This window comes from Protopterus annectens, chromosome 10.part0 (genome assembly GCF_019279795.1).
Source record: "Protopterus annectens isolate FY-2018-M chromosome 10.part0, PAN1.0, whole genome shotgun sequence".
Taxonomy (NCBI): Eukaryota; Metazoa; Chordata; order Ceratodontiformes; family Protopteridae; genus Protopterus; species Protopterus annectens.
The window spans coordinates 1,745,090,998-1,745,106,470 of record NC_056744.1 but is presented as its reverse complement, the minus strand read 5'-3'; the positions used below and the strand labels follow the sequence as shown (position 1 = coordinate 1,745,106,470).

Sequence of the window (15,473 nt, the reverse complement as noted above, 5' to 3'; positions counted from 1 at the left end):
ACTCAGATCTAGTTTGCCGCTGCAACGGGTCACATCGTTCAGAGAGCTCGGACCAGAGAAAACTGTTATTAGACAGATAAGATAGTCTTTTTTTGTCAGAAGTTCTTATAGTTCTATAGTTCTATAGTTATTGATAATTTAGTTTCTGATACTATAGTGTGTGTGTGTGTAGTGTAGTTAGTTTTTTATAGGTTTCCCTTTGGGGCCTACCCTTCTATAACCTATAGCTATATTTTTTTCCCTTAATTATAGCTAGTGTTAAATTCTCTCTTTTTTTTTACAGTGAATTTGCTTATTATGTCTGAAAAAGCCAAGTCTGGTTTTAAAAGGTGTCAGTGTGGGCAGAAAATGTCCATCACTGACAACCACACTTCCTGCGTCTACTGTCTTGGCCCTCTCCACTTGCAAGAGGATTGCTCTATTTGCCATTCCTTCAGTGGGAGGGTCATGACAGATAGACGCAGGAAACTTATAGACAGGGGACTTCTTAAGCCTGCTTTCCAGGAGGCCTTGGACAAGTCTGACCAGGCTTCTAAGTCCTCGAAGGGGTCGAAGATGTCGGAGACCATGTCATCGGCTCCGAGTACATCTTCTAAAGTTCGTTCGGCGGTTCCACAGACTTCGGGCGGGCCGAACGTTTATCTCTCACTGAGCCCCAGGTCTTGGAACCGGTGTCGGAACTACCGCCACCTTCCATTCTTCTGTCGGTGCCATCTTTGGCCCCTTCGACCCGATCTTCCAGACCATTATCCGATACTGATGTGGATCGTGTCATGCAGAAACTTATGGAGAACATGGCCCTTTCCTAATTGATTGCAGTTTCCTCCCAATTGGTGTCGAAACTAGAAGGCCTTCCCTTATCTCCAACAGGTCCTCCTTCGAGACCCATCCAGTCTTTGGAGCCGGAAGAGGATGAGCCGATGATAGTGGAGCCCTCGGTGCCGAAACCGTTCATTGCATGATCGACACCATTTACCTCGACTCCATCGGAACCTATAGATGAGTCGCGGAGTCGACGATCTCTCCTTGGTTCCGGGACCGAGAGCCGTACCGACCTTTCGGTGCCGACTCTCCCTCTCGGGGCCTCGGCTCAGATTGGCTCGGCTCCGTCCTCGGGGTCGAGACCCATGGGCCCCGTGTCTGGGATTCTTCCATGTTCTTCGGAACCGGGGGAGTCCTCGATCCGAGGTTCAGGGGTTTTTGACCTTATGAGGAAGGTTTTGTCTACACAGACAACCACTTCATTGGACGCGTCTTCTCCCTCCCTTAAGGAGCCGCTCTCTGTTTCTGTTCCCATGACACATCCAAAGCGTGGAGCACCATTGTCTCAGCCATCCCCAGAGGGTGCCCCCTGTTCCTCGGAGGCCTCACCGGAATCCCCCCCCGATGAGGTTCCGAGGAAAAGATTGTGCAAGAGGAGGCACTTAGATTCCCCACAGGAATCTCTAACTTCTGACACTGACTTGGATGAGTCAGAGGGGTCCCCAAAATCCCCCTCCGAGGATGTCTCATTTGCGGACATCTTGGAGATATTAAAACAGAGGGGTGATTGGCAGTCCCTAGCCCCCACTGAGGACGAGTCGGTGTTGCTGAAGGCTTTTGGTGCTCAACCTTCTACCTCCTGGGTTACTCCGCCCTTCGATGAGTTAATGGATTTGATTGCTCGAAGGTGTGGGAGACACCGGACACAGTGGAACCGGTCCCTCGAAAACCAAGCAAATTCATTACCGCTCCCCAGGACAAGACTTATCTCACCAAAGGAGTCCCGGTTGACGCTATGGTGGTGGCTGCAGCCACTAAAAAGGAGATGTCGGAGTCTTCCTCTTCTGTTCATCCTCCTAATAAGGATTCTAGGACTATGGACAGATACGGAAGCACGCTTTTAGTTCAGCGACTTTTTCCATGCTCGCTAAACTATTTGACACATTTTACACGTCTACAGAGGGATCTCATCAAGGAGCTGGGAGATACCCTCCAGGGTAACACAGATGCTGCTGTTTCAGATAAGGTAACAGCACAGCTTAACACCCTTACCTCCATAGTGAACTCGTCTATGAGGCTCATCTCGTATGCGGCTGAAGGGTCGAGTAGAGCCGCAGCTTCAGCGATTGCTCTACGAAGACAATCCTGGATGCGGCTGTGCTCATTTGCGGAAGCCTTCAAGTCTTCCTTCACCAACGCCCCCTTTGATGGTGCCAATCTTTTTGGGCCCAAAGTGAAAGAGACATTAACTCGGTGTGAGCAAGAAGGAAAGACTCTGTCTGCTGTCGGAGTCCGTTTTTCCGTTCCATCTAGACCGTACCCCAAAGGGCAACGAGGCGGAAAAATGTGGTTCTGTAGAACTCAGGGATCTTTCCAGGCCACACAGAGTGAACCCCCCCCCCCAGAGGCAGAGGGGGGGGCAGACATGGAAGACGTCGCCCCGGCGGCAGAGGGGGTCCACAGAACCAAGGTGACAGGGATCCTATCCCTGGTAAGCCTTTCCAGCACTCCTGAATGGGGGCCCGACTGTCCTGCTCTGGAGGCAGTCGGGGGTCGCTTGGCTTTATACCCACAGGCCTGGCTAACTCTCACCTCAGACTCCTGGGTAAAAAGCATTGTAACCAGAGGATACAAAATCCCCTTTATGTCAACTCCACCCCAACAAAGAAGGTCTCCAGATGTGCCACCCTGTCTGCGAGGCCCAGCAGCAATAGAAATTTCAAAGCTGCTCAAAAAAAGAGTCATTCAGCCAGTCCCGGCGGACCAAAAAGGATTCGGAACTTACTCAAGGTTCTTTTTAGTTCCAAAAAAGACAGGGGACTGGAGACCCATTTTGGATCTCAGCAATCTCAATACCTTCGTGCAGAAGGAAAAGTTCCGGATGGTCACGCTTCAATTGATCCTTCCATTTTTACAGAAGGACGACTGGATGTGCTCGATAGATCTCAAGGACGCGTACTACCACATCAAAATGGCCAGACCGTCCAGAGATCACCTGCGCTTCCGGCTGGGAGCCAGTCATTTTCAATTTCGAGCCCTGCCCTTTGGGCTCACCTCAGCCCCCAGGGTATTCACCAAATGCATGGCAGTGGTAGCGTCTCACTTGAGATGTCTAGGATTCCGGGTGTTTCCCTATCTGGACGACTGGCTCCTCACCGCCACCACCAAGCGTCGCCTCATACAAGCCAGAGACTATACAGTCAACCTTTGTTCCCACCTAGGGATTTCCATAAACTTCGAAAAATCTGCCTTACTGCCCTCACAGCATATTTCATTCATCGGAGCAGACCTAGATACGCGCTTAACACTGGTAAAGATCCCTCAAGTAAGGGCTTCATCCCTCAAGGAACAGATTCTTCTTCTACTGCAATGCAGGAAAGCCCCGGCCAAATTGGTGTTGAAGGTTTTGGGACTCATGGCAGCGTCCCTGATTGCAGTTCCTATGGGGAGATTGCACATGAGGCTCCTCCAATGGCTGCTGTTCACGCACTGGTCATTCCAGCAGTTACCCCCTAATGCACGAGATTCTGATAACAGATTCTTGCAAGCAAGACCTCTCATGGTGGGTGTCCAGTCAGGATCTCACTATGGGTCGTCCATTTGTTCTACCGAATCCGACGGCCACTATAACCATGGACGCTTCTCTGATAGGGTGTGGGGGACTTTTTCAGGGAAGAACAGTCCAAGGGGAATGGTCCAACATGGAGTACAACCTGCACATAAATGTTCTGGAAATGAGGGCGGTGTTCTTGGCGTTGCAACACTTTCAAACCCTCCTACCTCTAGGAACAGTAGCAGTTCAGACAGACAAAATGTCTGTAGTCTGGTACATAAACAAACAAGGGGGAACCAGATCTTACCCATTATGCAGAGAGGCCATGAGAATTTGGCAATGGGCAGAGTCCACGGGTCGCTTTCTGATAGCAATGCACATCCCGGGTCATCCAATGTCATTGCGGACAGGTTGAGCAGAGCCATCCTGTTACCTCACAGTGGTCCTCAAACTACAGGTGGCGGAAAGAATTTTCCAAATGGGGCCAGCCTTGCTGCGATCTATTCGCCTCCCGATGAATACCAAATGCAGAAGCTATTTTGCCCTTCTACCCTCCAGGGGATGTCCCCAGGGACGCACTGATACACGATTGGCCCCCGGGTCTCCTATATGCATTTCCACCTACCCCCTTGATTCCCAAATTTCTTCAGAAAGCCATGAACCTGGAAAAGACAATTATACTCATAGCCCCATTCTGGCCTCGACAGATATGGTTCCCCTTTCTTCGAGCCCATCAAACAGAGGAACCGTGGATCCTGGACCCAGTACCAGATCTACTGACACATTCGTCGGGATTTCCTCACCCGTCTCTTCTATCCCTAAAACTAGCAGCTTGGCTGCTCCACTTCCCCGCCTAGCCAGGTCTGATCTACTTTCTCCGGCAGTTCAAAGCATTTTGGTTGCCTCTCATAAGGCTTCCACTACAAAACTCTACAAGAGTAAATGGAAACGCTTTGTGTACTGGGCATCTAGCCAACACTTGGACCCCCTGGTTGCTCCTTTACATAAAGTTCTAGAATTTCTATCCATCCTTTTCCACGAAGGAGCCTCTACTTCCACACTAAGATTACAGTTGGCGGCCATATCCAACTTCCATGTTGGTGAGGACGGTTCTTCTATTATGTCCCACAGGCTTTGTAAGGCTTTTATGAAAGGTTCCTTCCATCTTCGACTGCCCGTCAGAGACCCTTTATTCCCATGGAATTTAAATTTGTTATTGTCACAACTAATGTTGCCACCCTTCGAACCAGCCTCTTCTTGCCTCCTGAAGTTTTTGTCGTGGAAGACTCTTTTTCTTGTAGCGGTTACTTCAGCTCGGAGAGTGTCAGAGCTGCAAGCACTGTCAATTAAACCACCTTACTTAATTTTCCACCCAGATAGAGTTTCCTTACGAACAAACCCGTCTTTCCTTCCTAAGGTATGTTCTGTCATAAATATTAATCAGTCCATTGAACTTCCTACTTTCTTCAAAAACCATACCAGCAAGTTGGAATATATGCTGCACAAGTTAGATGTCCACAGACAGCTAAGATTTTATTTGGACAGCACCTCAGGTTTATTGTTAGTCTGGATGTTCTTCATCTCACATTGCTGCAGTCCTTACACTTGGGTAGTCCGCTGTCCTCGGTCGGCCCGAATATCAAAGTATTAAGGCTGACGTCGGTCAAGGCGCATTTGACTGACATCAGGACGTCAGGGTACAAATGCGCATGACCGACGTCATATCCTCAGTCTTTTTTGCCGCATGGTCCGATGCAGAAGCAGCATTGCAAGTGCCGGTTGGCGTTCTGAAATTTTTCGATTTCGGAGTTTCAGACCGAGTCAAAGTTGGCTAAGTACCCGCTAGAATATTTTAGTTTTTTCTTGCCTCAGTAGTTTACCGGATGTCAGAAAAAGTGAATAATTGTATTTCTTGTGGGAAACAGATACCGCATAGAGACTATCATACTTTGTGTATTCCTTGTTTAGGGCCTGAGCACGACGTTGTTGGGTGTCGCTCTTGTGCTAGATTCAATAAGCGCACTATAAAGAGAAGGTTAGATTGTGCCAGGTTAGTCTTGGAAGCGGTGCAATTATAAAATGCCGTCGGATGCTCCGACGCCGCTTCTTCAAGAAGCGCAAGGACAAAGCAGTTAAGCCTAGGCTAGAAGAACCGTCCATCGGACGCGGTTCTTTAGAGGTGTCGGTGGAGCCGGTGGTTCCACCGGAGGTTTCTTTGGGATCCCAGGGAGAGACTTTGTTATTGCAGGATGTGGCCTCTCAGGAGGCAGGTCAGGCTGATGGGGCTTCTCAGGTTACTATACTCCCTCCCTGCCTAGGGTGGTTAGGCCCTCTCCTTCTGTTTCCAAGGCTTCTCCCAGAGGCAGGCCAGGTTTAGCTTCAGTTGGTGTCACCCCTAGTTCTTCAGGAACTGTGCCCAAGAAGCATATGCTTAAAATGGCAGAAGATTTGATTACTTTGATTAGGGTTCTTTGCCCCTCCTGATAAGAGACCTAGGGTGGAGCCTGAGCTAGGGAGTTTTGAGCAGGCTTCGATGTTTCAGAGTCTTCGGCTGAAGACTTGCAGGAGTACTCTCCTTATTCTGATTCTGATGTGGATGATTCTACTCCTTCTGCTTCTCCTCCTGAGGATTTTTCTTTTCAGAAACTCTTCATTCCATGAGGGAGCATTTTAAGTGGGAAGGTCAGGACTTCTCTGATTCCAGGAAAAGGCTTAGGGAATTTTTGTTTTTACCCCAGCATAGGCCTTTGGCTATACCTCCTGTTTTGGATGTAGTGGAAGATGTTTTTACAGAGGCTTCTCTTAATCCTGATTCTTTGCCTCCTGCTCCTGTTAAACCGGATAGGTATTACAGGGTGCCTGAAGCTCATAAGTATCTTTTTAAGAGTCCTAGGGCAGACCCAGAAACTGTTAGCCAGGGGCCTAAAGGTGTTAAGGCTTCTGTTGTCAAGAATCCGGTTCCTACAGGTAAAGAGGCCAGGGCCTTGGATAGATGGGGAAAGAAAGTTTATACTTCTTCCACTCTAGCTATGAGGGCTTTGAATTGCCAGTTTCACATGTTGAAATACCAAAACTATCTCCTTTCACAATTGAAGTCTAAGGTTGATGCTCTGGCGGAAGGTATTGATTGTAAAGAGTTACAAGATTTAGTACATGTTTCTGAACAGGTGGGTAAGCATTCTTTGCAATGTGGTTTTGATGCTGTACAGGCCTCGTCTAGGGTGGCTGCCACTGGGTCAGTTCTTCGCAGGCACGCCTGGCTGAGGGATCAGAATTTATCTGACCATGTTAAAACAAGGATTTTAGATGCTCCTTTACAATCTGATGTGTTGTTTGGTTCTCCTGTTGAGGCAGTTTTAAAGAAAATGGAAGACAAGGCTAAGTCTATGCAGACTGTTAAAGATTTTTGCAGGTTCAGCCTCCAAAGTTTAGTAGAAATTGGCCTAATAAGGGGTGGACGTATCCTTCTTATGATTCCCAGTCTAGGGGTAGATCTAGACGTGGTAGGGGCAGAGCTCAGGGCTCTTTCAGGCCTAGAACAGGGAGTTCTCCTGCACAGTCTTCGGTGAGGGCAGGGGTCAGTCCTTTCGTAAACAGACCCAATGACCTACCTTTTCAGCTGCCAGAGCCTTCTCGTCTGGCAGCACCTTTGGGAGGAAGGTTGGCACTTTTCAAAGAAAATTGGAGTTTAATTACCCAAGACAGATGGGTATTGGATATCATACACCACGGTTACAGGTTTTATTTCCATACCTTGCCTCCTTTCAAAGGCATGCCAGACGTTCCTCCTCAACAAAGAATAGAGGCTCACAAGCAAATTTCTCTGTTACTCCAAATAGGGGCCATACAGCCGGTCCCTATGCCAGAAGTGGGCCTAGGATTTTATTCTCGCCTGTTCCTAGTACCGAAGAAGGGGAACACGTGGAGACCAATTTTGGATTTATCTATCCTCAACACTTATCTGGACATCCCCAAGTTCAAAATGTTGACGTTACAGCAGCTTTTACCTCTGCTGGGCAAAGATCATTGGATGGTAACTTTGGATCTCAAGGAGGCTTACCTTCATGTTCCTATCAGACTAAGTTGCAGGAAGTATCTGCGTTTTCGAGCTGGGACTTCTCACTATCAGTTCTCTGCATTGCCCTTTGGCTTATCTACTGTGCCCAGAGTGTTCACGAACGTTCTGGCTCCAGTGATAGCTTTCTTCAGGCTAAAAGGAATACAGATCTATCCTTATTTGGACGATTGCCTGATTCTGGCTCAAGGAAGGACGAGCTTCTTCATCATTTGGAATATGTGATAGCAGTGCTAAGATGCCTGGGGTATTCTGTGAACGAAATAAAGTCCAGTCTAGTACCCTCTCAGGACATGTGCTTTCTGGGTGTAAGACTGAATACAGCATCCCAGATGGCCTCTTTGACCCCGGACAAACAAAAGAATCTTTCCCTTTACTTCCATCAACTATCTCATCAGTCCGGGCTGACTGCAAGGACAGTCCTTCAAGCCTTAGGGTTCATGGCATCTTGTATTCTGGTGCTTCCCAATGCCAAACTGCATATGAGGAAGCTACAATGGTATCTCAAAAATGTATGGACACAGCACTGCCAGGATCTGGACACTGTCATTCAAATAATACCTTGCATTCAAAAGGAATTTTTGTGGTGGGCTCAGGAATGTCACCTAAACAAGGGACTCTCTGTGACCCGCCAGAGGCGAGTCAGATTTTAACGACAGATGCCTCAGACAAAGCTTGGGGAGCTCATCTAAATGGAAAGTGGATACAAGACAAGTGGCCTGCCAGACTACAACATCTACATATCAACTTGAAGGAGATGTTAGCAGTCCAGTTTGCATTAATAGCTTTCAAGGATTTACTTCTTCCAGGGCAGGTGTTGATTCTAACAGACAACACAACTGTCATGTGGTACATCAACAAGCAAGGGGGAACACATTCTTATCCTCTATGCAGGCAAGCAATGATTTTGTGGGAGACTGCTCTCAGTTTACAGCTCAATCTTCAGGCAAGGTTTCTGCCGGGAGCATAGAACTCCTTAGCAGATGTGTTGAGCAGACGAATTATGGATCCCCACGAGCGGAAATTGGATCCTCATGTATTTCAGAAATTGACAGTGTCATGGGGAACTCCAGACATAGATCTGTTCGCTTCTCCACTAAACCATCAGCTGCCAAAGTTTTGCACGAAAAGGTTTCATCCCACAGCTTGGAAAGTGGATGCTCTTTCTTTCAATTGGAGCAATCTTCATGTGTATGCCTTTCCACCTCTGCCTCTCCTTCCAAAAGTACTTCTAAAGGTCAGACAGGACAAGCCAAGGATGATTTTAATAGCTCCAGATTGGCCTCGACAGCACTGGTACCCATTACTGAGAAGTCTGGTACGGAAGCCTCCATGGCCTTTGCCTTGATTCCACACCTGTTGTCCCAGGAGGACAGTCATTTGCTCAATGTCAAACTTCACTCTCTTCACCTAACAGCCTGGCATATTCTGTTTTGAACCATAGAGGGTCTCAACTTCCACAACAAGTTTTGAATGTTATTTTGGAAGCTAGAAGGCCTAGTACAAGGAAAGTGTACGCAGATAAATGGAAGAGATTTTATTTTGGAGTGCAGCAAAGGATTTTGATGTTTCTGAGCCTAATTTAAGTGTGGCTCTTCAATATCTTACTGAGTTACTGGACAAAGGTTTGTCCTTCTCTTCTATTAAGGTTCATGCTGCAGCAATTTCAGCTCACTATGACTGTGACCCACCATTGTTTTCTCATCCTTTGTTCAAGCAATTTCTTAGAGGGGCAAAGAATATAAGACCCCCATTAGAGCTCCTACTCCTGCTTGGGATCTCAATTTTGTGTTGGAGAAACTCACTCTACAACCTTTTGAGCCTGCAGCTACTACTGAGTTGAAATATTTATCATGGAAGACTGCTTTTTGTTGGCCATTACCTCTGCAAGAAGGGTTTCTGAATTGCAGGCCCTTATGGCGGTTGAGCCTTTCTTAATTTTCCATAAGGATAGGGTATCTTTACGTACTAATCCTTCCTTTATGCCTAAAGTGGTTTCTAGTGTGGCTTTAAACCAAACTATTCATTTGCCTACTTTTTATGCAAATCCCCAAAATAAAGGGGAAAAGATTTTGCACACTTTAGATGTACACAGGCAGTTGCGATATTATTTGGACAGAACTAAAGGGTTCAGGCAGTCTCAGCAGTTATTTGTTTCTTTTGCTTTGAGTTCTCAGGGCAAGCCTGTGTCAAAACAAACTATTTCTAAGTGGATTGGGTTTTGCATTGCTTTCTGTTATTCCCATCATGGCAAGGAGATTCCAGCTGGGATTAGGCCTCATTCCACTAGGGCTACTGCCACTGACAGCTTTTGAGGGGTGGCAACCAAGGATATTTTGGAGGCAGCTACTTGGAGTTCAGTGCATACTTTCTCTAGGCATTATCACCTACCACTTTACTCTAAATCCAGGGCTGGTTTTGCCACTGCTGTTTTGCAGGGCATTTTGGCAGCTCCTGCTTCCTTATAGTTTGGCCATCCTCCCTTACCTCTGCTTTGGGATTCTACCCAAGTGTAAGGACTGCAGCAATGTGAGATGAAGAACATAGTACAGTTTTGTACCTACCATAAATGTAGATGTTCGAAGATCCACATTGCTGCAGTCCAATTTACCCTCCCTCCTTCCCCTCTGTAGTTAGAGGTGGTTGTGTGGGTTGGGTTGTCTATATGATGTATATTGTATATATTGTACATATTTTTAGTGTTAGGATGGTTGGTTGTTTGTTTGCTGTCTTTTGGTTTTGACCTTTATTTTTAGGGTCTTCTGACATCTGGGGCAAGAAAAGACTGAGGATATGACGTCGGTCATGCGCATTTGTACCCTGACGTCCTGATGTCAGTCAAATGCGCCTTGACCGACGTCAGCCTTAATACTTTGATATTCGGGCCGACCGAGGACAGCGGACTACCCAAGTGTAAGGACTGCAGCAATGTGGATCTTCGAACATCTACATTTATGGTAGGTACAAAACTGTACTTTTGCTTGCAAACTAGATCTGAGTAATGGCAGGGAGGATTGTGGGATATAGCCTGGTCTCGAGCTTCTCTAAGATGCAGAGCTTTGCTATGGTCACTGAGCCGAGGATCAGCTCCGAACCCGTGTGTAAGAACAAAGGCGAGATGAACACTCCACATAGAAAGTTATGGTAAGAACATAACTTCTTTTTACTGTCAGTTCACTTCCATTGCAAGTCAGCATTTGTCGCTGAGCAATATTCTTTCCTTCCTTCCTTCTTTCTTTCTTTGGACTATGACTTCCTTTAGTCCTTCTTCCATGTTGCCAAGCGGGTTTGTCCTAAAGTTCACTAACCTTGTGTAGTATTGTTTGATTTTTAAAGTTGTATATTATCAGCTGATGACCAGTTGTTCCCAGTTAGGTACCCACATCTAAACTGGGCATCCACAGATGACAGACCAGATCTATAAATATTCTGTGGATATTAAGTGGATTCTATGACTTGCTATCTTAATCTTCCTAATATAACATAAAAAAGAGCTTGTTATTGACTATGATCATAGAAAACATGTACTAATTAACCTCTGTCTTATTTAAGTTCAAGTACAACCGTATCTTCTTTTTTGCAATTGTGCAGTACCCTAGGGATTGGTAATACAATTTGATAATATGGATTAGTAAAATAAGTGAAGTGCTTTGTTTACTATTTGAACTTCAGTGCCATGTAACCGATGTTATACATTGAAACCTAAATAATGTTCTACACATTTTTAAGAAAACTCATGATTTAGACTCTGTAGCATGTGTTTCCCTTTAAAACAGCTACTATAAGAGTTCATGGAGTATGATACCTATTCATTGACATTGATAATAAGCAATTTAGTGAAGACATTTTGGTCAAATGTTTTACCACAGCACTGGGATAGCTGTGGTTCTTCTGAAATCCAAGAATTGGATAAAGCAGATACTAGTGAACAACTAAATGTATCTATTTATTTATATATTTATTTTTGTTAGATAGGGTCTCATCCCACTGAGTAAATTTTACACAAGTGATCCAGACAGAAAACTCCTAGTGAATATGATTTCAGGACAATGAACATGAACATATGACCATAATAATAATAAATACAGATCAACTGTACATGGATTTCTACAAAACACAATCTAAATGACCTATTTCTGAATAGCATTGAAACATATTGCAGAAAAGTAATGTTAAAATGTTACATCTATCCTTGTGATTATTTTCTTTCTGACTCCAAAAAGGATAATGGTTTGTACAAAGTCCTTATTTGGGTTAATACATTTCCTGTCTGCAGTTTACTTAAAGCACCTCATTTCTCTTCTTTTCCTCATTAATTGTCAGTGCTGTGGTTTCTTCCCTTCTCCTCATACACTTTAATTGCTCTATAGCAAGGAGGTATGTTGCCATCAATATGTGAAAAAAATGCAATGGGACTGTACCTCTCAAGTGTCCAGAAATTTGCAGAATGTACAGATTTTTGCCTCATATGTTTGGTCTGTTCCCGATAAAATGTGTGTTTTCTGGAAAATCATTCAGGACTGAAGTGACCTACTAATGACAGATATTTTTGTTTCAGACTTCATATCCTTCATAAAAGGAATATTAATGCAATACCTGTTATTCTAGCAACTTTTTAAAATTTTAAGAGCGATATTTAAAATCTGTCCCCGCCATTATTTTGGCTTTGTCCAGTGTTCTTGTGCTAAGAAGTACGGACGTATGATTAGGATAATTCATCTTCCTGTTAATGATTGCCAGTATGTAGCAAGTATTTATGGATCTTTCTGTAAGCCATCTTTGAAGGGGAAAAATCTAAGTCATACTGACACCTTTCATACACAGGTTGAATCCAGTTTTGCATGATAGCTGAAGTTTTGTAACACTTGAGGGCCAGGATGCTTATCTGGTCCTTTTTTATCTTACCTTGGAAATCCTGATGCTCAAGCCATATATTTAAAAAAAATCTTTATTCTGAAGTTACATGATGTAGGCCACACGTACTCTGTCCCACCGACACAGGCAGACTATGATAAATTCTTTCAACTCTGCAAAACTGAATCATATCTCTGTGACATGCTTTTTCTTCATTATTACTAGGTTACAGACATTAACCCTTAAAAATGACTGACCAAAGTCACCATCTTTGTTTTCATCCAGCATAAATAATGTATAGAACTTTTATCACAACTTACCTCCAAATATAAGTTGAAAGTCTCTCTGAATGGGTTCAGGTAACGATGTATGGATTACTCGACAGGAGAAGGTAATTTTGCTATCACTGTCAGTAGGGACAAAGGTGAGGTAACTGTTGATATTGAAAGTACCATCGTCATTCATTTCAGATTTCTGAAAAGTAGGATTATTCATACTCTTCCCATCTCTAAACCACAGGACTGTAATTTGTTTTGGATAGAAGCCCACTGCAGATGCTCTCAGAAAACTATGTTCATTTTTAACCACTGCTTGACTCAATATATTAACTGTAGGGGGAGCTGTAAAACAGAGAGAAAACACAGAAAGTTAAAAAAAACTTGTTTGTTAATTAGAGTATAAATGCAGTTTAACTTAAATCTCAGTTAGCTGCAAACTCAGTCAGTTGTAACCAACTTACTCAGAAAAAAACTTCCATGGAAATTTAAATACTGAAATACTACTTTATAACATTGCCAGCAAGCTGTTTGCTTCTGCTTCTAAAGTTTAGACATATTTAGTATAGTAGATTTATGCTAAATAATAACGTTGTCTTCATTTGAAGGACTTGCTATTCTTTCTGCACTTTGAATAATTTGTCTATCTTTCTCTAGTATACTCAGTGTGTGGTGAATATGTGTTAATGGTAATATTCTTGTCTGATTTTATGGCACAAGGTAAACAGCATCCGTATAAAAGAGGGGTTACAGCTTGGTATAGTGATGGCTAACAAACGTTTTATTAGTTCCTTCCCATCAGACAGTCTAAGCCAGTGGCATATTAACTAGAAGCTATCAATGGACTTTTGCCTGTTCTCTCACTGATTGTCTGACATGTTACCTGGTTTAAGCCATCTAGGTCAGCATTTTTTTTCCCCAACATCTTTATTAAATTTCCACATGTGACAAAGGCAATCTTACATTTATATAAATTAAAAACATACAAAATGAAATCACTTTCGTTGTAAACAGTTTACATCACAGACACCAGTGAAACAACTGTAGTTGTAAACATTACTAATCACTTATAAACATTCTAGTCATTGTCAGTTAAGCATTATATAGCTCATTCAAATCCTGCTGCTTAAACCTCGTTCCTGCTCTGTATATACTTTTCCCACAATTTCCGTTTTTTTTCTATGCAGTTTGCTCCTTCCCTTTTCTAAAGATCCCAATTGCAGTTGTTTTATCTCAGTTATTATATTCACTACTTCTAGTAAAGTTAGTCTAGACTTTGAATTCCATTTTCTAATAATTGCTTTTTTGGCAGCCACAATAATTAGACTCAGCAAGGCTTTACTATGTCTAGGCAATTCCAATTCTGTACCATAACTCAAAAAAATCATCTCCCCAGTCAGTCCAGTCTGCCCACCCAGCATCTCTGACAGAGTGGCCCGTGGGGAATCCCAAAAGTCTGCCAGCTCATCACACCTCCAAAAAATATGTTCCCAGCTACCTCTTTCTTGCCCATCACATCTCCAGCATTTGCTCTCCACCTGAGGAAACATTCTTTGGAGTCTACTTGAGGTATAGAAACACCTATGCAAACATTTCCAGGCAAACATCCTAAATCTTCTAGACTTTGTTGCATATTTGGGAGATATACATATATCCCCTATTGTCTCATTGTGAATTGCTTATCTAGCCTCTCTTCCCAATCCTTTCAAAGCTCCTCTGATTGATTCTTGTAATTATCATGCAGTATTTTATATATTTTACAAATCATTAATTTTTTAATGGCAGCTTCTGTTCTACATTCGATTAAAAACTCTACCAGTGTTGGTCTTTCATTTAGGAGCCTCCTATTTCTTTACCTTTGCCTATACTCTGATACCAATCCTTGACAGGTAAGGCAACCTCTAACCTGCAGTCCAAATAAATTTTTGGCCTCTTCCCATTCTATTACCTTTCCCTTTCTAGTTATTTGTTCCCAATACCTTGGTTCCTTTGCCAATTTTCTCCAATAAATTCCTGCCCCCTCCTGCCTATTATTTGTATCCCTGACCACAGTCAACCCTATCAGCAAAATCTCTTTTCTCCATTCTCATGCTGGTTTGGTTCTTAGAATACTCCCTGCTATTTTATGAATATAACACTCTGTATGATTTTGGTTGTTCTCCTTAAGAGTCTGCATCCAAAATCCCAATCTCTCCTTATTTCTTGAGCTTCCTCCCTGCATCATCATCCCTTTCCACTTTGAATTATAGTTTTCTGCCTATGCTATGTATAAGAGCCTTCATTGTGTTGCTCTAAAATACCCCCTCAAATTAGGTAATCCTAGTCCACCTTGTCCTGTTGGTAGAATCATCTTATCCCACTTGACCCTTGCTGTCTTCCCTTCACAGATAAAATCCTTCAACTCTTTTTTAATTGCTGTCCACAATTTCTCCTCCGGTTGATAAAAGTATGCCTGACCTGTGTATAAGATTAAAGGGGCTAAAAACATTTTAATGGCTTGTATCTTAGTATCCATATCCATATAACAAATATTCCAGTTTCTCAATTTGTGTATTATCTTTTGTTTAGTCTCTTCCCTTGGTTTGGACAGAAGCACACCAAGTCCTCTGTTACTAATGAGTGGGACCCAGCAGTATCACACAGCATCATTCTGACATACCCTAGTTGGATGGTGATTGTCTTCTCTTTTGCAGCCTTGAGGTACAGCAGCACTCACAGTATTTGCATCTGCCTG

At 43.7% G+C, this 15,473-nt stretch overlaps 1 protein-coding gene across 4 annotated transcripts in view; it reads right to left on the bottom strand.

Annotated features, from left to right (window-relative positions):
* The window catches only part of LOC122813971, a 1,592,156-nt gene that overhangs the window by 1,482,580 nt on the left and 94,103 nt on the right, over positions 1-15,473 (bottom strand). For all 4 annotated transcript variants that reach the window (XM_044086526.1, XM_044086527.1, XM_044086529.1 and 1 more), the window contains exon 3: positions 12,785-13,084. In XM_044086526.1, the coding sequence (XP_043942461.1) occupies positions 12,785-13,084 (300 nt within the window). The remainder of the gene's footprint in view (positions 1-12,784; positions 13,085-15,473) is intronic.